At 41.3% G+C, this 20,830-nt stretch overlaps 1 protein-coding gene across 4 annotated transcripts in view; it reads right to left on the bottom strand.

The window, feature by feature from the left end:
• Positions 1 to 1,179: 1,179 nt before the first annotated feature.
• The window catches only part of TNIK (TRAF2 and NCK interacting kinase), a 414,490-nt gene continuing 394,839 nt past the window's right edge, over positions 1,180 to 20,830 (bottom strand). For all 4 annotated transcript variants that reach the window (XM_082840052.1, XM_082840053.1, XM_082840055.1 and 1 more), the window contains 8 exons: positions 20,089 to 20,259; positions 18,153 to 18,296; positions 15,416 to 15,550; positions 11,885 to 11,985; positions 9,255 to 9,404; positions 6,807 to 6,966; positions 6,426 to 6,565; positions 1,180 to 4,010 (listed from right to left, as the gene is read on the bottom strand). In XM_082840052.1, coding sequence (XP_082696178.1) covers positions 3,927 to 4,010; positions 6,426 to 6,565; positions 6,807 to 6,966; positions 9,255 to 9,404; positions 11,885 to 11,985; positions 15,416 to 15,550; positions 18,153 to 18,296; positions 20,089 to 20,259 — 1,085 coding nt within the window. In that variant the 3' untranslated portion in view covers positions 1,180 to 3,926. The remainder of the gene's footprint in view (positions 4,011 to 6,425; positions 6,566 to 6,806; positions 6,967 to 9,254; positions 9,405 to 11,884; positions 11,986 to 15,415; positions 15,551 to 18,152; positions 18,297 to 20,088; positions 20,260 to 20,830) is intronic.

The following is a 20,830-nucleotide window of genomic DNA, read 5'->3' as shown; positions in this document are numbered from 1 at the left end:
CTTATACCTGAAAGCAGTCAGCACAAATGCAAGTGATGCCTGTTCAAGCAGACTTTCAAAGACAGCACACACTATTAACACAAATAGCTCTTCAACATTTCAAGAATACAGTGACAGGAAGTGGGACACATACTAGTAGGGAAAACATTTTTTTTTTTTTTTTTTAAACTTCATGGAATGTGAGGTCAGACTTCAGCCGCTTCTTGTCTGGCAATGGACAAAACCAAAATGGCTCCGGCCTGAATTTCACATCTCTTTCTAATCTACTGCACAGGAGGGACCAGAGACACCAATTACCAATAAGTCACAAGAGCAGACAGAAAACTGTTAGTAGGTCTTGACAACCAGGAATTAAGATGCTTTTAAAAAATGTGTACTTGATGCAACATATGTAAGAAGCGTGTCTTGGAAAGCTGTGTCAAAGTGTTAGAAAAATGGAGTCCCTGTTTGAGTGGCCTTGTGGGATGTCATCTGTGCCTTAACCTATACCGTTGCAGTAGCTCTAAGCCTTCTTGAAGCACTGTTTGAAAGTCTTCAAGAAAAATATCTAAATAGAGTCATTAGATTTTATGTGGCACTTGGTGCAAGCTGTCTTCACTTATATTGTGTGCAAGGACAATGGTCTGAATGTAATTGGCATGGAGAGAGAGTACTCTCCCCATCTGAAGGGATCTTACAGGTCCGCTGTTCCCATTACCCACTGCATGGAGGAATCTTCTCTAGCGTCACCGACTAGCACTCAGCAATGATAGTCACCTGACAGACCCCGGCCCACGACGATGGTGTGAGCAGCTGCAGTGGATTTTACTGCATGATTATCAATTGAGAGTAGCAAGGACGGAAGAGATCTAGAGAAACTTAACTTTGAGGGAGAGAGGGCTCAGTTTCTCTTTGTATAGAAATCTTAATAAAAATTTCTTTGGTCTTGAAACTAGTTTCAGTTTTTAGTTTTATTTTTTCCTGCTGGGGATTTTATCTCTAGAACTGGCTCATTTTATTTTTAAGATGATATTAAGGGGGATGAAAAGCACAACCACCCCCTCACCCCTGCCCCCCCCCCCCCAAAAAAAAGAATAAAGAATTAAAGCAAACCAAAAAGTTGGGAATTGTTACAGGCCCAAGAATAGTTATTCTGAAATATTCTGCATGACCTAGGCCTCAGTATTTCAGGGCTAGGGCCAGTCCTGATGGAGGAAAATGTATTTTTGGAGATAAAAGCTTCAAAGAATTCTTTAGAAATCTTTTAAGGAGCACAGCTTTGTGGGGGGCCCTTTTTAAATTTGGTTTTGCCTTGTACTCTGTGTAAGATATTTGTACAAAAATATAAAAGGCATGGCTTGATGTTTAACGTCTGTGTTTTATTGTTGTTGGCACCAGAAAAGCTCATGTTCTATGTTATGTCACTGTACATACTGTAAACAAGACTGCATTAATATTGTTCTCTTATGATTTTTTGTTTCAATGAATCTAGGCTTTAAAAAATACATTCACAAACTACCTTATGTTTAAACACAATGATTCCCTTTTATTTCTTAACTGTACCCAAATCCCACAATAAAAAAATCATTTAAAGCTGTGTGTTTCGAACTTACCACTTAGAAATCAAAACAAAACAAAACATAAAAACAAAGATCAGTTTGCAACGTAATTTAAAGAAGCTTCTGGTTTAAAATACCACAGCAGCAATATAAAGAGCTGGTGGCAATCACATGCGGGGATGAGACCCAAATCAATATATCTTGTCCACGTCAGCATCCAATTACAGTAGTTGCTAAATTCAATCCACAACGTTATTGCTGAATTTGTTGCACGGAATTTGTGAAGATAATATTGTTCAGCAGCAGAACCTTAGCAGTAAAAATGAGAACGGGAGGATATCATTGCTTTTGAGCACTAAAGGGACCACGATGAGGACATCTTGGTGATTGCCTGAAGATAATCCTCAATTCCATTCCTGTGTTACCTGCTTAAAATAAATGCAAATGACAACCACCTTTACAGGAGGGGCAGAATCATCTATAACAGAACTAGAATATTTCCCCTTCCCTGTTCCCCCCTTGCCCAAGCCACCAGATTGAAATGGCGCCATTTTCCTAACGTGTATTTCGTTCTCATTAATAGCACATCAGCTGCTCATGTATTTAGGCAAAATCAGTAGGATCATAGATTTTTTTTTTTTGATCTGTTTAGAGTCATTGTTTTCTCCAGAAACAAGCCACATTAGTTTTGTTGTTGTTGGATTTTTTTTTTTCAAATTTTCAAGAAGAACAATTTGGTCAACTACTGTTTTATTTTAAAATATCAAGTGCACCTGAGATTGCCAGTTGAGCTCTCTATATGTCTCCTGGAGATAACACTGCTGTGATGAACAGTGAAACAAAACAAACGAAACGAGGTAGGTTAAAACAGGAAGCGCAACACAGATATCGTTTTGCAACACCTTGATACCACAGGCGGCCATGCTGGTAGCTTTGGAAAAAAAAATCCCAGACAGTCACGTAAAAGTTCGAATCATCCGCGTAAGAGTCTATAAGGACACAAGTCAACCTGAACGAAATACATACAAATTCTGCACAAATGTTGTTTACCATATGTTGGGTAATTTGGAGGAAGGTAAAATGATTAGGGTCTCAGAATTTTGGCCAAAGCCTTGCTTTCTAGTTCTATAACATCTGAACCAATGATGCCCGCTGGGTCTCAGGCAGGCTTAGTAGTCTAGTCCCTTCTCTCACCAACCCAGAGAGAACACAGGCAGCTCAGAAACATTTATTATTATTATTTTTTCAGTCACAGTTTTCATCTTGGGAAAGTGGCACCCTCAGGAGAAAGCTGGGAACGACCAGAGCCTGGATCTTATTTATTCTCCAATTCCCAGAAAGAACAAAGTCTTAACTCCTAACGAAGCCCGAACAGAGTGACCTCTTAGCTGGGAAGTTTTGTGCATTTGGAAAAAAAAAAAGTGTGTGTGTGTGTGTGTGTGTGTGTGTGTATATACATTTTTAGCTTGTTTCCAGAAGCTCTTTCTGTCTGACCCCCTCTGTCATCCCGTCTTTTGCCCTGATCTGTTGCATAATCGCTGAGGCAATGTTGTATTATAGAGTCCCTCATTCACTAGAGCCAACTCAACTCAATGGCACTACTATCCCATTCAACACACTCTGTTCTGTACAGGGCCATATAAAATAGGGCCTGCCAGACTCACAAAAATGGTAGTTGATTTTATTAGTCTAAGGCTAGTAGTTTAGCCATTTAAAATCTATTTCCCGAAAGTGGGGAAAACTAGTATTTTTCTTCTCTTTTAAAAATCCATTAGCAGTTGCTATCAAAAAGCAACCTTTTGGGTTCGTGAAGGCAAGAGAGTTCTACAATTACCCCACTATGTAGTTATGGCCTTCAGTGTAAAGAGATAAGGTACATTTATTGTGCTGTCTCTCACCATTCGAAATTGGAAATTTTACAACACATTGTATACTTAAAGCTAGCAGGCAGACAGAATTAAAAACAGACATTTTCTCAGTATGCATTCTTTCCCCATTCTTACAAAGTAAAGGGGTAAAGAAAAAAGGTAAAAAAACAAAACAAAATAAAACTCAAAAACCCACCAGAACACAGCTTAATCATAAGAGCACACAATATTTGTTTCTATCCCTAACTCCGAAGAGCACATGGTCCACCTTTGTCCACAGACAACGCAGCATTCTTGGGGATCTCCTGGAAATTCCTGCCACCTTTTTCTCTCCTTCTCAACCAGGCTGCAACATTGAAAGATGGACTGTACTGGGACCGGTGGAGGGAGAGGAAAAGGGTAAAGTGGTATGGTCAACCAAGCCTTCTGATTCTGCCTCTAGACTGGCATAAGTCCACATGAGTTATGTTCTTTTAAATTAGAAATAACGCCATGAAGATAAGTGCCAAGTGCTCTTCTGTTACCAGTTCATCATGGAATTTCTGTTGAGGGTCATGAAAAACACTTGGCTACTTCCTCCAGATCGCACGGATGCAAAAAATACCTGTTTGAAATTAAAAAGAAGTTAGTTCAACTGCATGGTTTCTTTCCCTCTTTTCTTCAACCGTCCATCCATTTTCTCTCACATGTCCTATCCTTGCCATGTGTCAGCTCTTAAGACTTAATGGCTGGTGTTTATAAAGTGCCTTTTAATACAGTGCATCCTCTGTAAACATCCCTGCCTTTATTCCTATGAAGGTTACTATGACGGACTGTGGCATTGGCCTTCAGGGACCCAGAAGGGGCTATATCTTGACTTGTAACAACCCTTTGGGCACTCACTTTTTACAAGGGAGTTTCGTGCTAGGATAATATGCTGGATTTCTGGTCTAGGACACAACACGTCCTTTGTTAATTTCTGGAAAGCCACAGGGGCTCCCCTTTTCTCTCCCCTGATAACAAGAGGGCAGACTTTGGGAATGAAGAGAATCCTCTCACATTTCCAAAGTCAAGGGGGAATTTGGGGCCTACTGACTACTATACAACTTCATTTCTCAATTAAGAAAAAAAAAAGTGGTTCTGGTCAGAGAGGGTAAGGTGTTTAATGCCTATTCACTTTGGCATTCCAAGAGTTAATGCTTGGTTTCTCTGCTGATGAATGCATATCCTAGGCCAAAGGAGATCATGGCATTAGTAAGGAGAACCACAGTCCCTTCGGTCTGGGTCTGCTAAATCATCTTATCAAACGACTGAGAGAAGCGAGCAAAATTTGGGGTACTGCTTGCTTGAGCTGAACATCAGTGAACCACTGCCCAGCAAAATAATATTCTGGGCTGTGGCCCAGTCCTTCAGTCAGCCAACACCAAACTTTGGTCCAAGGCATTTACTTTTGTCATTAGTATAAAGTCTCTGCTACTTCACTCCCACAGTTTCTTCAGAAGACTGCTGTCTCTCCCAACAACTTCTTCGGAAGTTCTGTGGAAATGCTCATCTTTCAGCTAATGCTACATATGTAAGTAAAGCTACTGTTAGGGTCAGTGAATCAAAACGGGGAAGCACAGAGGACCCACGGGAACACAATGAGGAAAAGAAAGGGCTGCTGTTCTCTCCAGGTTCTGTGAGCCCTGGCTCTAAACCTCAGGCCCCAGATGCTGGTGTGGTCCCAGCCTGCTGCTGAGGGTGTGGTCGTGACTTGACGTTGGCTTTCTGGGGTGGGACTTCAATGAACTGGAGTGTGGGTGTCCGTGCCCAGATCACTCCTAGTCTTATGATTCCCAGAGACTAGGCGGGGGCTGGAATTTTACTAGGGGTCAGGTCTGTTTTCTGGTGTATTCTGATAAGGGCCTGGGACCATCCTTGCCATCCCCAGCTGTTGTCCACCCAGACCACACCAGACCATACCAGGTCAGAGTAGTTGGCTACTCCAGGGCCAGACTAAGACCAGCCTGGCTTCTGGGGAACGGGAGTGAACCAAGAGATGCAGGTCTGTTCAACCTGTCACGTTCTTTTCTATAGATGTTTATGTCTGCTGTTTTGGAGACAGCATTTCTAAGTTGGCCATAGTCCCAAAGGATGAATTCACAAATACAGTAGAGCTTAGCTACTAAAAACTCTGGGTTAGTCTACGGGGAGGGCAAGGCAGAAGCAGCACTGCTGCAGAACACGCCTTCTGGGCGACTGATCATGCCAGACGAACACCGCCGATTTCACTGGAAAACAGTCCCCCTATGACACTTCAGAAGAAACATGGCTGGAATGACACAAGACATGGCACTAGTTGAGTTTGCGATTGTGCATTCCTTAAGGTATGGGTGACACTTTTAAAAAGTTTATATTTCTACACGTCAAATGTTTTACATTTAAAATCGAATATAATGTGATGGGTTACGTCCCAAGAGTGATTTTGTGAAACGTCTAAAAGTGGGGTATAAAGTTGACCCACTGTGAGATGACTAATGAGAGGCCGGCTCTTCTAAGTGCTTAGGAGAATTTGGGTTATTTGCTGAGTCATCTTAAGGCCTGCAAGCCACACAAGTTACAAAGAGTTTACAAGAAATTTTTTAGATGTTTTTATGTCTTTTTTTTTTTTTTTGCAGTACGCGGGCCTCTCACTGTTGTGGCCTCTCCCGTTGCGGAGCACAGGCTCCGGACACGCAGGCTCAGCGGCCATGGCTCACGGGCCCAGCCGCTCCGCGGCATGTGGGATCTTCCCGGACCGGGGCACGAACCCATGTCCCCTGCATCGGCAGGTGGACTCTCAACCACTGCGCCACCAGGGAAGCCCTTATGTCTTTTTTGATGTGTGAATAATATATTTTGAGGGTTCACATGAATCAAACCAAATAATGCCATTTCAAGATAATATTGATTGTTTAACACAGATGTGATTCAAATCAGTATAAAGGAAAATGAAGGTTTCACAGGTACCTGGTGGTCTCTTAAAATGCAAACACTAATGCAAATGTTGAAACGGATTTACCTTATCATTTCTTTCACATAGAAACTTTAACCTTTGAGCTCGCTTATGCATAAATACTCCATCCAAATGTCCTGTTTCCACTGACCGGATCTCAATAGCTTTCTCGCCCCAGCCCATTATCTGATTGGAATGAATGTAGGCTGTCAAAAGGAATTTCCAAAACTGCATTAAAAACATTAGATGGGCAATAACTCACAGCATCTGTTCACATCTTAACCACAAAAATGACAAACGACTTGAGATAAACAGACAAAGCAAGTCTTACAAGTGTTATTCACAGACTTTTTTTTTTGTGGAATCAAATGGTTGTTTCACATTTCTTGACTTTCGTTTCATTTGGGGGGTGTAACTGCTGAAGGAGATAAGGAATGGTTAACCTACCCACAGACGTGGGCATTTCTCCCCATTGGAGCACCACATCCTTAGTTATCCGGCCGTAGGTGTTTACATACACCCCCTCATCCTCATAGCAAACAAGCATTTCCATTCCATCTGTTTTAGGCAAGATGACAATGGCATGAGGAGTAATATTGCCCTGAATCTAGAAGACAAAGAAAGGCCAGGCATTATTCTTTTAAAAAATAAGACAGTATCTTAGCTATTAATCTCTAAGAATTGCAAAGAAAAAAAAAAGAGTTTTTTCTTTTCCCTTTTCCATTTACATTCTAGAGACTGACGTTTTGTTTTGCTTAATTTAACCACCGACCTGTCAACTACCCTGGTAAATACAAACTTAGGCACTAGGTTGAGAATGCAATTTACCTGTTCTAAAAGCAACAACTACAGCTATGGAGCACCTGCCCTGGGCCAAGTGTGGGCCCTTTCCATGTGTAACTTCTGGCCTTTAAAACAGCTCCCCATGCTAGATATTCCTGTCTACAGATGAAGCAACTGCATCTCAGAGGGGTTATGTAATTTGACCAAAGCTGCACTAGGATATGGTGGTAGAATTGGGATTTGAGCACATTCCCGTGGACATTGAAAATCTCGTGTTTTCTATCTACTTCCAAAAAAGAGGAGGAGAATGCAATCCAGTTGGATCTGATGGAAACAGTCCAAGTGGGGCCAAAAGGTGGGACCAAAACAGGCTATGAACAGTCAATACAGATAGTTTATCTGGGTGCCTAAATAAGTCCCCTACATATGAACCTTCAAGGTGTGAACTTTCCAAGGTGCGAACGTGTGTTCGCATGTCCAATATTCACGTGCCTGGTGTACATTGTGACGTGCGTGCATCCTCTACAAGCGGTTGTGCTTTTGTGTACTTTACTTTTACAGTACTGTATAGAGTACACTAGTACAGTATCATTATTTCAAGCCCAGGATGTCCGGAAGCAAGAGTAAAAGCAGCAGTGATGTAGCTGGAACTGCTAAGGAGTGCCAGCTGCTGTACTGTACTACTGTACTTCTCAAGGTACTGTACTGTAAGATTAAAAATGTTTTCTTTATTTTTTGTGTTTGTTTTTTATGTATTATTTGTGTGAAAAGTATCATAAACTTATTACAGTACAGTACTACATAGCCGATTGCGTTAGTTGGGTACCTAGGCTAACTTCGTTGGACTTATGAACAAACTAAACTTACGCACTTGCTCTCGGAACGGAACTCGTTCTTATGTAGGGGACTTACTGTAATCCAAATTAATGGCTTGTTGAGAAAAAAATTAAAAATTACCGTTCACTAAAAAAAAATCATACTATTCAGGTAAGTGTAGATTGACTTGTTCTGGGAAAAGAGACGTGGTGTTGCTGCGATCCCCTGGTTGAGAATGTCATGGCCGTCCAGTGGGTACATGGTGGACAGGAAAGAGGGGATGGAGGATGATGATGGGGACAGCCCAGTCCCCTCACCAAGAGCACGGGCTGTGAGTCCTGTGTGCACATATACACACGAGGAAAGCTGTAATGTAACAACCAATGACGTATGTGTGCCGTGCCCCAAAACAACTTTTTTCAATTGTTGTGCTCCTTTGGAGTAAAGTCTTTAAAATCTCAAAATACCAAACAGTAACAGATTAGGTCTCAGACTTTGTTGACGAATAATTTCTACTGTATGTTAGCCTTGGGACTACATACGTTAGAGGAAACAAAATTTACACTGCACTCATCCTACTACATGAAACCATGGGCAGCACGTCCCTTAAAAGTCATGTTTTAGGCAATGTGTCAGTATAGTAATATTAATAGTACAATTTGCAGGGCCCTGTGCCAACTACTTTAGATGTATGACCTCACTTAATGCTGACGATAACCCTATGTGATAGGTCCTCTTAGCCCCATTTTATAGATGTGAAAGCTGAGGGTTGGACAGGCTGCTTAATGTGTCCACTATTGCAAAGCGAATACATGCAAGAGCCAGAGCATGTGCTCCAGGGTGTCTGATTCCGCCACGTGACACTGCCCTCCACTTGAAGAGAGGAACGATAGCAGAAAAAGGATCACTGGACTTCTCCCGCATAAAATGAACCAATCTCCTTCAAAAACTAAAAATAGAAGCTCATCTACTATAGTCTTGCTTAAAAAACAGAATCTATGCCCTTGAACAAAAACCACTGTATGTATTTTAATGTAAAATCCAATGAGACAACATGTCCAGTAAATGGCAAATAATTGCTATTACGTGTTACTCAATTTTAAGCAGCCATAAAAATCAGTTAAAGTTACAGGTTTTATGACTTAAAAGCCTCATCTATTTAGTGAAGACCATAAGTCCATCTGCTTTATTGATTAGTAAAAGTTAGCATGACCTCCACTAAAAATGTACAAAAACAAATCTATACACACAGGTTGTGGAACAGAGAGTCTTGACAGTCTGCTTCCAGGAACTTACATGAGATGGTATGTAGATATCATAAGAGTTTCCTGAATCAACATCAATTACATGGAAACCAGTGTGTGAACCAAAAATAACCTTTAATCTTTGACCTTCTTCTACTGTGAGATCAACAAGCAGTGGCTTGTGCTGGAGATCTGCAAAAGACTTTAAAAATCACCCCATGAGTACCCACATCATTCAAAGACGTTACCTTAATAAATTTTTCCTTTAGCCATTTCCTGTGGAAGTTAATGTCTGACTTTCTTAAATTGAAAAGCTAGGAAATCGTTCTTTCAATTTTAGGGCTATTCATATTCTGACTCTGGGAGGAAGAGTCTAGCATCCATTTGTTCCCCTTTTTCTACCCCTTGTGCTCCAGGGCAGCGAAGCTGGTTGACAGTTGTCTGTTTTGATAGGGTCATCATATATTAAAAGTTTGGTGGGCTTCCCTGGTGGCGCAGTGGTTGAGAGTCCGCTTGCCGATGCAGGGTACGTGGGTTCGTGCCCCGGTCCGGGAGGATCCCACATGCCGCGGAGCGGCTGGGCCCGTGAGCCATGGCCGCTGAGCCTGTGCGTCCGGAGCCTGTGCTCCGCGATGGGAGGGGCCATGACAGTGAAAGGCCCGCGTAACGCAAAAAAAAAAAAAAAAAAAAAAAAATTGGTGTCTGGGTGCTGCTGTTCTTCCCTGTTTATTTCTGGCCTTTTCCCCAAAAAGAAGATCCAGTCACCTCTCTGGCCCCTCTCCTTCCCAAGGGACAGCCAGGCCCAGGCATGGCTACTACCTTTTCAGAGACAGACTGGGTGGGCAGGTGGGCCAGCCCTGTGCTAAGCCTGTTCAGGGTTAACAGGCATGCTCTGGTTCTGACTCTCCTGGGTGAGTGAGTACACATCAGGCTGGCGCTTTCTCTAAACTTAACGTTGAGATCTGAGACTTGGGTTTGGGCGACAGAGGATGGTGGGGATGATTCATCTCAAGACTCATGGCTTACGCTGGCTAGCTGTGTTTAAAAGGAAAAGAAAAAAAGGGCTCCAGCCACGTTTATCAAAGTTCTGTGTGTGAGACTCCAGAGTCTACGCCCCAGCTAACTGTCAATGTTCCTCTGTTTTCCTTTGCCATTATTTAATCCACACTCCACCTGTATTGGCCTTGAAGTCTGGGCGAGAATCTGTGAAACCACAAGTGCCTCGGCTATCATGTCACCGTCACCTAACAGATCCCTCCCTCCTTCTCTTTTGCTAACATCATTCTCATATATGGGAGGTTCGAGCCTCATCTCCTTGTCCCACGGGAGGGCTCGACCCCCTGCCAGCTCCAGTCTTTCCTCTTCGAGTCCTTGCCTTTGCTCTTCCCTCTTTCTAGGTTGGCCATGGTTTGCTCAACAAAGCATTTTGCAGTCAATCCTGCACTTTGGCTAGTACACTGATGACAGTAACTTCAGAACCGGAACAGGAACAGGATCTTGACTGAAAAGCTTTTGTGAAGAGAGATTTTGGCGGGACAGCAGCACCACCATAGCTGTCAGGAGTCATCCCTGAAGTGTTATTACTAACCCAATGCATTCCAAACATTTCTCTCCATAAAAGCGAGGTTAACGAGTGGGGCCCATTTCGCATCTTCCTGAGCATATCACAAATGAACTCCTTGCCCTGCTAAAGGAACAAGATAGAAGCGGGGGTGATTCAGCCCTGAAGAGGGCTTTGTAATGTTCCCAAGGCAGCTTCTGCCCTCACGTGGCATATGTGGCAACAGAAAATACATAAAGGGTCAAAGAAAGATAATAGTCATAAAGGTGGGGAGAAAAAGTGAGGGCCAAGGAGATATAAAGAAAGAGAGAGATGTAGGCAGAGAGTAAGAATGAACAGAAGGTAAATTCACACTGGCTATGGGTAGACTGTGCAGCTCTGAAAACATCAGAGTGCCTGTAAGTACTGGTCCTTCTGGCATTTGGGGGTCAGCTTTCATGATCTGGAGTCAACGGGACCAGCATTTCCCCATCCTACTTCTGTTGAAGCTCATGAGTTATCAAGCCAACCACAGTGGGTACAGACTTAGACAAGATAAAAAATGAAACAGCAATGAAAATTGAAGGATGCAGAGAAACTAGGCCATTTCCATATGTGACTACATTCAGTATTCATTTTAGAGAAGTCCAACAGCAATGGGGATATATGAGCATCAAGTGAGTTTTAGCGACTTTTCCCCAAAAGGCTTACAAGGATTACAAGATTTAGAGACTCAGTTCGGCCTTGAGATTCAGTGCTGCTTGCTGTCGGTCTGCCTTTTTCAGACGAAATATCAAGAGAGTGCCCTAGTTAGGTGGGTGTATAATAAATCTCATTGCCTAATATCATAATGAATGCTTTGCCCGGTAACCATTCCATGCTAAATGCCACTTAGAGATGATGATGCATAGACCTGAAATGGAGGAGGGTGTACCCAAATTTTAATTTGACTAATTAACAGTATTTACTAATACCTAGTCTTTACTTTTAGAATAACAAGAGCTCCTACACTTTTAAAAGAGGTTTATTATATACAGAAAAATTGGTACTAGTGTTACGTGTAAGTTAACCACTGTTAACTGATGGGAACCTAAACTATATAAAAAAACAAGCCCTTGTTAGGTAATCACATGCCTACTTACCTTAAATGCCATGAACTTATGATATGGTTTAGGAGCCCAAGCATATATCTCCACAGCATTCTTTAAGGCAATCACCAAGAATTTGATCCTTTCATATTTGACTGTAATAGAAAAATTATGAATTAAAATAGTTCATTAACTTATTCAAGTTTTTGTATTAAAGAATGTGTAAACCACTATATATATATATATATATATATATATATATATATATATATATATATATATAGACACACACACACACACACACATATCATCCTGATTCAGGGTAATGCTCTGGTGTGGGATGTTCTCATAGATACAGATTTAACTTCCTTTAATGTACTTGGTTTGCAGGATACCTGGGGCCTTTTGCTTCATACTGAAGGCTCTTTTCTTCATCTAAAGATGTAACTGGCTTAGGACTGCCTCTAAGCACTAGGTCTAGACGTGAATTACTTACTGTAAGAAGAATCTGTATAAAAATCCTTCATGTTTCCTTGCCTGGCTTTTATGTTCACCCACATGTAAGCAGCTGAGAGCCCGTATGGCAAGATGGTAGAAGAATCAACAAATGGGTAGAGACATAATGGCTGCTGTTCGCTTACTATTCAAACTTGGATTCCAGTTATTAGGAGTTCAAAAAGGACGAGTGCCCTTAACCTGAGACCCCAGAGAGATCCCTCTCCCTTCCTGCTATGTGAGGTTATAGGGAAAAGACCACTGTCTGTGACCCAGGAAGCAGGCCCTCACCAGATACTGAGTCTGCCACCAACTTGATCTTGGCTCTTCTCGGCCTCTAGAGCTGTGGGAAATAAACTCATGTTGTTTATGAGCCACCCAGTCTGTGGTATTCTGTTACAGCAGCTTGAACAGACTAAGACAGTACACATGGCAGTCTTTTTATTTATAAAATGTTTGAACAAACAGAATATTCTGTGTCCTAAAGAATTTAGCCCAAGATAACTGACCAAATTCTTGTTCTCTGAGCTCTTTTTCTGTAGCATGCCTCTCCTGTTTACTATTCTGTCTTTAATGTACTTTCAAATACTTCTTCAGCGATTTATTTCCATATATATATATATTTTTTTGCGGTACATGGGCCTCTCACTGTTGTGGCCTCTCCCGTTGCAGAGCACAGGCTCCGGACGCGCAGGCTCAGCGGCCATGGCTCACGGGCCCAGATGCTCCGCGGCACGTGGGATCTTCCCGGACCGGGGCACGAACCCGTGTCCCCTGCATCGGCAGGCGGACTCTCAACCACTGAGCCACCAGGGAAGCCCTCCATATTTCTAAATGACGTGCTGATGATGTTATTTACAACTTTTTTCAGCTGTAGATATTACCTACTGACTCTGGAGAATGGAAAGGGTCTAGTCTCTTACAGCAATCTCCTCTCTCTAGATCTCTCTTTCAAACGTACACATCTCTTCCTCCCCATACCTCCAATATAGTTATATTTACAGGTTTTGGTTAAGTCAATATCCTGTGTTTAAATCATTATTGTTCATAGATGAGGCATGTAGTATACCGTTATTATAATTCCTTTCTTGCTTTCAAATTTTTTTCACTTCCTTATTTTCTATGTATCTATCTCTAAGCACATGGAAACTTTCTGTTAGTGCTGTCAGTACAGTCAAATATGGCAGGTAATCTATTAGTAACATTTTATTTTTCTTGTAGGTACCTCTTCCTGAACCCTCCATTGTCCCACTTTGCCTGGACTAATTTCTTTCTCCTTCTCTGTCTCTCTCTATATATATACACATCCTGCTTGTTCTGTTTCTCTGGAGAGCCCTGGCTAATACAGATGGGTTATAAAATACTAAGTGAAAAAAATTTTTCCGTTAGAACTTTGAAAGCCTTGCTCCATTGTCTTTTTTCTTTTCTCTTGGCCGCGCTGCACGGCATGTGGGATTTTAGTTCCCTGACCAGGGATCAAACCCTCACCACCTGCAGTGGGAGCGTGGAGTTTTAACCACTGGACTGCCAGGGAAGTCCCCTCCATTGTCTTCTAACCTTCTAGTACTGCTGTAAGTGCCAGGCCACCTAATTCTGTGTCTATTACATGTAAACTGTTTATTTATTTACTTATAATTTGAAAGCTTTAAGAGCCTTCTCATTTCCTGGGTACTGAAATATCATGTTGCTATGTCCTCTTGTGAGTCGTTTTTCATTCACTATACTAGGTACTCCTCAGTGAATCTTTTTAATTTGAGATTTTGAGGTCTTAATTCTAGAAACTTTTCTTGTATTCTTTCTTTGATGCTTTCTTCCCCTTCCACTTCTTAATCTTTTTCGTAAAACTCGTGTAACTTATATTTTGAACCACTTGGACTGAAACTTTTATTTTCTTACCTATTCTCTCTTTTTTCTTTTCTTTTCATTCTACTTTCTAGGACATTTCTCATGTTTGTCTTTCGACCCTTCTACTGCATTATTTATTCCTGCCAATATATTTTAATTTCCAAGATTTTTTTTCTTGGTCTCTGAATGACATTCTCCAACCCTGTTCCATCTTTTTAAAAAAAATAACACCTATTCTTCTTTTATGGAAACAGTATTTCTAATCTCTCTGAAGTTAGTATATTGATAGTTTCTTTTAAAATTTTTTTGTTCCACTCCTCATTATCCTTGTTTCCTCTAAAGTCCCTTCTTTCTGTTTAAGTTTCCTTCCCACTAGTGGATTTTCCCACTGTCTGCTCTAGTGGGCTTATCGACTGACGGGTTTCACTTTTAAGGTGGTTAGATAGCATGCTCTTTCCATGGCATTTCAAATATTAGTACCTCAACATCTTTTCTTGCTGGCCACTTAGTTTCTCCAAAGACCATCTTTTAATCTCTTGCTTGGGAGTATAAGCATGGCTGGCAACATTTGGGGTGCTAAACAGGGGAAGGAGGTGTCTGTGTGTGTATCAATGTGTCCTTATAATTCAATATTCCCCATCAACAGATTGGCTGTACTACCTTTCATCTTTTGCTGCTGTCAGGGAGGGTGGCTGCCTGACTGGGTTCTGGAGGATTTGTTGTTCATCAACTTTCCAACAATCCTCCCATTTTCAATCTCACCCTCCACCTCCACCTCAGATACACCTGGGACCTCAGGTCCTGGCCCTTTCTGAGTTCTGTTGAGTGACTGGATTGATTTTGATGACTTTCCTCACAGCAGACTTAGAATTCAGCATTTCCTGGTCAGCTAGTTCCGTTCCTAATCATCTAACAATTCTTGTTCAATTTTGTTGACATCTCTTATCTGTTTTCTCTTCTCCTGGTCCCTTTGTCCTTGTAGGTTTACAGCACTTTTATTTCTTCATGGTTATTTTAATGGGTCTTTGGGAGCGAGTTCAAACTGGAGCCTAAGACTTTATTCTGAATGCATTCTTTGAACTTCATCAATCTAACTTTTTGGGGACATAATGCAAGTATATTTAAGGTTCCAGCAGTGTCTTAAACTGGTCACAAATGCATCATCAATATCTGATGGAAAAAAACTAAATGAAACTTAACTGAATAATTTGGATTGAGCAAACAATTCCATGTCTTGAGACTTACCAACTTTGTAATGTATACAGCCTTCCAAGTCCCCAACAGTGATCCAGCCTTGTTTCTTTTCTACTTCTGGGTCATTGTGTAATATTCTGTTTCTTAACCATGAAAGATAGTAAACTCGTAGCTTATTCTTCTTTCCTGTTGAAGTAATAGAACTTTAATTTCAAGGTCCTGAGACAGCTTTTTCTCTCAATCCTTCTCCATCTCCATTTTATTTTATTTATTTTTATTTACACTTGTGTGTGTGTCTGTGTATGTGTGAAGGCACAATAACCAGTGTCTCCGGAATCGTCAAAGTATTGTCTCTGCCAGAACTTACGATCAAAACAGGTCCAAGTGTTTTGGGCAAATAACCATTGCATAATTTTTCTTTACCTTCTGGTGCTTTCTATTTGAGCAAGGTGCTCTTATTCTCTCCTCCCAGTGCAAAGGGCAGTGTCTGCTCAGTAAGACCTAATTCTGTAACGGAATGGTTGATCAGTGTTCCAAAACTTTCCAGATCTAATTACATGAAGGAGTTTTGACAACTGGACATTTTAGCGTACTCATGTGTGACTACCTTCTACCCAACAGCATATGTTAATACAGAGCCCCCCTTACTCGCCTCCTCTATTACTTTAAAGATGACAGCTGGTAGTAGTTTCATTTTACCAAACAGAAAAAGGAATTTCTTAAGGAGATATGAGAAACAAGTTCAATGACGGCAATCAGGGCTCAGGAAATAACCCTTGGACATGTTTACAGTGCTGAGATCCCTGAAAGGAGTGTCAAAAAAAAAGAATGGAGAAAAAGATGTATACTTGGGAAAAAAACACAAAAGTTCCTTTTGGTAAATGATGGGAAAGAGATCACGGACTAAAGAATTCTTAGTATGATAAGGAAACATCTTAAAAACATTGAGGAGTTTTAAATTGAGGGGCAAAATTTAATATATTGAGATTATCTGAGTACCAGATAAGAAGATGTCCCTTGGGGTAGCTTTTCCTAAGTGATCAGTAATTTAAGCCTGTGGGTTATACTTCTTGGGTACTTATTTTCCTTTCACTTCTCTTAGGTGTCAAAAAATGTTCCGTATTTTGCAGCTGTGATATATACCAGAAGAAAAGAATTCATTAAAGCATTGTACACTGGATTTGACAGGAGAGTACATTTATAACGTAAATTAAGGGAACCACGTGCAGTTACTATTCCTTTTTATAACCCAAAGCCTTGAATATGCATTGATTTCTATAGCTAGGATGGGCAGGAGGGCTGGTGCTTTCTCCTCTCTGTGCCAACACAGATCCGAGGGCAGTTCAAGAAAATTTGGCTTCTGTTTTCATTTTCTTCTTTCCCTCCCTATGCACCTCACGATAATAGGAAATGGTTACACTTTTAAAAATGGGACGTGTCACTAACAACATAATGAAGTCTGAACATGGATTTTCTGATATCATTTCCACTTTTGGTAGGTGACTGGCAGAGGTACGGTTTTAAATTTGATTTGGGGGTGTTGTAGTCAAGAACGCATTACCCAGAATAAAGGAGTACACTGAATTAAACTCAAATGATAATACAAGAAGAATTTACTTGGTGAACCCTTATTTGGGGAGAATAAAAAGAGATGAAACTGAGCATTCAATGGACAGGCAAAAGAGGAAATTGTAGCATCAAATGAGGGCCTTTTCTCAAAACAGAAGTACAGCTGAAGAGTTAAACTTTATTCAAGGTTCAACCCAAGAGGAGCCCTATGTTTCTCTTCGCAAGATAATGGCTGGTTCTCAAACTTGGCTGCACAGTGGAGACACCTCAGGAGCCATGAAAGCTTCTGAGACCTGGGCCACACTCCCAGATTCTGACCCGTTAGTCTGGGGTGCATGCTGGAGTTTTCACACCTCCTCAGGTGGTTCTAATGTGCAGGGGTACTGTCAGTTTCATACTGGATGGGATAGGAGGGGAAAAGAGGGGTATTATTTATTAAACTCCTTCAAACACCATCCGAAAGAAAAAACTTTCAAGAACATAGACTCCTTCAGGTTACATTTTTAACTTGTCAGTAGTAAGGCTTTCACTTTTGTCTCTCTCTCTTTTTTTTAAGCTCTTTTTGGGAAGTGGAAAGCTGCAGAGGGTGGCAATGATTCCTACCTTCCAATCTCCTTGCAGACTCAATCACCCAATGGGCCAGCTGCACTTGCTAAAATGTCAGTGAACTATAAACTAAAGCAGTTCTTATAAGAAAAGAGACCAGAGAAATTTCTGCTTACAAAATTTCTCACTCCCAGAAGCTTACATTTATTTATTTATTTTTAATTTAATTTAATTTAATTTTTTATACAGCAGGTTCTTATTAGTTATCTATTTTATACATATTAGTGTATATATGTCAATCCCAATCTCCCAATTCACCCAGAAGCCTACATTTTTATATTCTCCATCTGAGAGTAGATGGCAATGACTGGAGTACAGACACCTTAAAAGGATCCTTGCTGAGTCCCGGCAGAGGGTGAAGGCCCATATGTACACAGCTGTGGTGGTATGTCTCTGTCTGATTCAGATTTCAGGCAGAGGTGAGAGACTTCCCTTTGAAGGTCAGAATCTCTGGAGTTACAGAACGTGGGTGATGTCATTCTGGTCCTACTGCCATAATTTATCGTGCTGCTCGTTGGCTGGGAAGGGCAGAGCTTACTATTCCTTCAGAAGTGAGGTGATCACCTTTCCCACCTGTGCAGACCTGGAGGACTTGGTCATCCCAGCAACATACCTGATATCGTCACGAGGACATTCAGTCCCTCTAGCACATCCATCTGCTGAAATCGCCTCCGGTTGATCAGATTATAAACTTTGCCTTGCCCGCTTCGGTCCAAAAGCATCAGGCCATTTTCAGTTCCCACCAGGAGGTTTACACCTGCAAATTTAAGAAGCATCCCAAGACTGACTCTTACGGACTTTACTCTTCCGCATCCAGGGTCCCTTTAAAACCTAAGAAACTGTGACTTGTAAATATAAACTAATGGGCAAGCAGGTACTACAGTAGGGAGTGTAGAAGTAGGAGCTCTGAGACAGTAATTAAATCACTGTCCCTCTGGTAATGAAATTAGTTTTCTTTTATAAAGTAGTAGCAGCATTCATTAGCCCTTTACTACCTAAAATAGAGTTCTTCTCAAGAGGAGCCTGAGGCGCAGATGTGCCGCTAGATCCTTTCCTGTAACACCCACCCTTTTCTTGGCTCTCTCTATAAATCACACCTCGAGACTTCCCCAAGGTTCACCCCACTCCTATTCATTCAGTGATTTCTAGCCTACCCACCTTCTACATATAATAGAGTGCCCCATTCCCATACTCTTGGAAGAAAAGCCCTTCTTCCTTCTCACACCAGAGCTTAATTTACATCCCATACCTTAAGGTTCTGCTCTTTGTTAGGGAAATGATAAGCCAATTCAAGTGCAGGTATTAATAGCCCAAGAGTCACAGAAATATTGACCGTAAGGCAGGGGTCCCCAATTCCCCGCCCCCCGCGGAAAAACTGTCTTCCACGAAACAGGTCCCTGGTGCCAAAAAGGTTGCGGACCGCTGCTGTAAGGGACTTCTCAGGCATCTAACTCTAGTCCAGCCCACCTCCCATGCAGTAATTCCTATTACAAAAACTCTGGTAGGTAAGTGGTCTTGTCTGGATGGCTACAATCTTGAAAATTCATCTCTAGGCAAATAAACACCCCTGACTCCCAACATACACACAGACACGTGCACACATTGTGAGTTCAGCCGTGCAATGGCCTATATTTAGGAACGGGTAACTTTTCCACTTCTTTTGCTTACTGCACATCTGTCTTCTAAGTAACGTGAATGTCTGCTCTTTCAACCACATGTTAGTCAATATGAAACAGGGTTATCTTGTTGTCTTCTAATTGTCTCTTCTCCAGAGGACAGAGCCTTACTCCCCTGAAATGGTTTCCAGGCTCTGTGCTCATCCGTGCTAACAACTCAAATGCTTTTGCCCTTATAAAATTGTGGTGCTTCAAACTAGGTGTAGTATTTTAGATGGGTGTAGATGAGCCATGTCCTTCCTTGATCTGTATGTCATGTTTATGGTAACACAGACCAGGATTTTGACAGAATCTCATCACACCTACACTGAGTCTGAGGTCAGCTAAAATCTGCAGATCTTTTTCACAAGAACTGCAGGTTGATGTTTTGAACTAAAAGGGAAGGCTCTTCATTTGTTGTCCTTTTCAAGTTTTATCTTGCTACTACTACTGGTATGGCCTTTGGCAATTCACTAAGATAGTCTGTGCAGCTTTTTCAACTGTCACATGAAGGTCACGCCATTATTGCCCTTGCAGAATGTTGTACGGATCACAGAGACAGGACGTGGGGCACATCACACAGTGCTGGGCACAGAGTGGGCATATATAAGTGGTAGGTAGTTCTGTTGTTGGCTTTAGCCCATCACTGTTATGTGACAAGGTCACTCTGAATCTCATTGCTATCCTGGGTATCAGTTCTTTCTAAATATAAAATTGTATCAGTTAGGGTATCAGTTCTTTCTAAATATAAAATTGCTCTTGGTCTCTCTTGAGGCCGAGACAGTCCCAAATCGGGTCTCTAACACCCATGATTCAATCAGCACTCTTCTGATAGTAAGATTCCTGTTTGAGGGTCAATTCATTAATGAATGGTAAAAAAAAGCACCAACTTACCCCACAGAGCTGCACAAAGTATTTCTGAGTTGAATCGCTTCTTGTATTTTCTGATTTCTGGTGTGTCGCTATGAGGCCGAATGTTGGTTGGGTTTACGTTTACCACTGAAATCTTTCTTGCTTCATTTAGTTTGGCCTGTTCTTGCCTAAGAAGTTCACTAGTAAACAGAGCTTTGAGAAAAAGAATCAGAGAAGTCAGTGGCATCTTAAAATATAACCAATGCAGATATGGAAAAGGGGCTTCAAATAACTATGATTTCTCCTTGTTTAGTGTGCATTATGATAAAGGCAAAGAAACACTGAAACTATAAATATTTTACACGTTTTTAGTAGAATAAAGTATGTCATTCATAAAAGTAGTGTTTTATCCGTTAGTAAAACAGGCTTATAGACACTACTTGAGTAGTTTAGGGAATTAAGATTCATCTCATAAAATGAAACACACCATCCTCATCTCCTGTAATATATGCAGGACAGATTAACTTTTTGAAATTCCACATTATCAACTGACAAACTGGCCTAAGTTGAGTCTGATGATTAGTGAGCTGCAGAATTCTAGAAAGCAAGACTGTCCTCTCAATCAGCCAGACTTCTGAAGTGGGAAGCACACACCTAGAACTCAACACAACTCAACACGCATTAATTCTGTCTACTGCGTGCACAGCACTGTACCCAGAAATTGCTTCTGAGAAATGTGTGGTGAGTTTGGAGATCTCTGAGGAGCAGCTTTTCCTAGGGCCCC

The sequence above is a fragment of the Leucopleurus acutus genome (genome assembly GCF_964270905.1).
Source record: "Leucopleurus acutus genome assembly, chromosome: 5".
Classification (NCBI taxonomy): Eukaryota; Metazoa; Chordata; class Mammalia; order Artiodactyla; family Delphinidae; genus Leucopleurus; species Leucopleurus acutus.
Note: the sequence above shows the minus strand (reverse complement) of the source record. Positions and strands in the feature narration are given on the sequence as shown.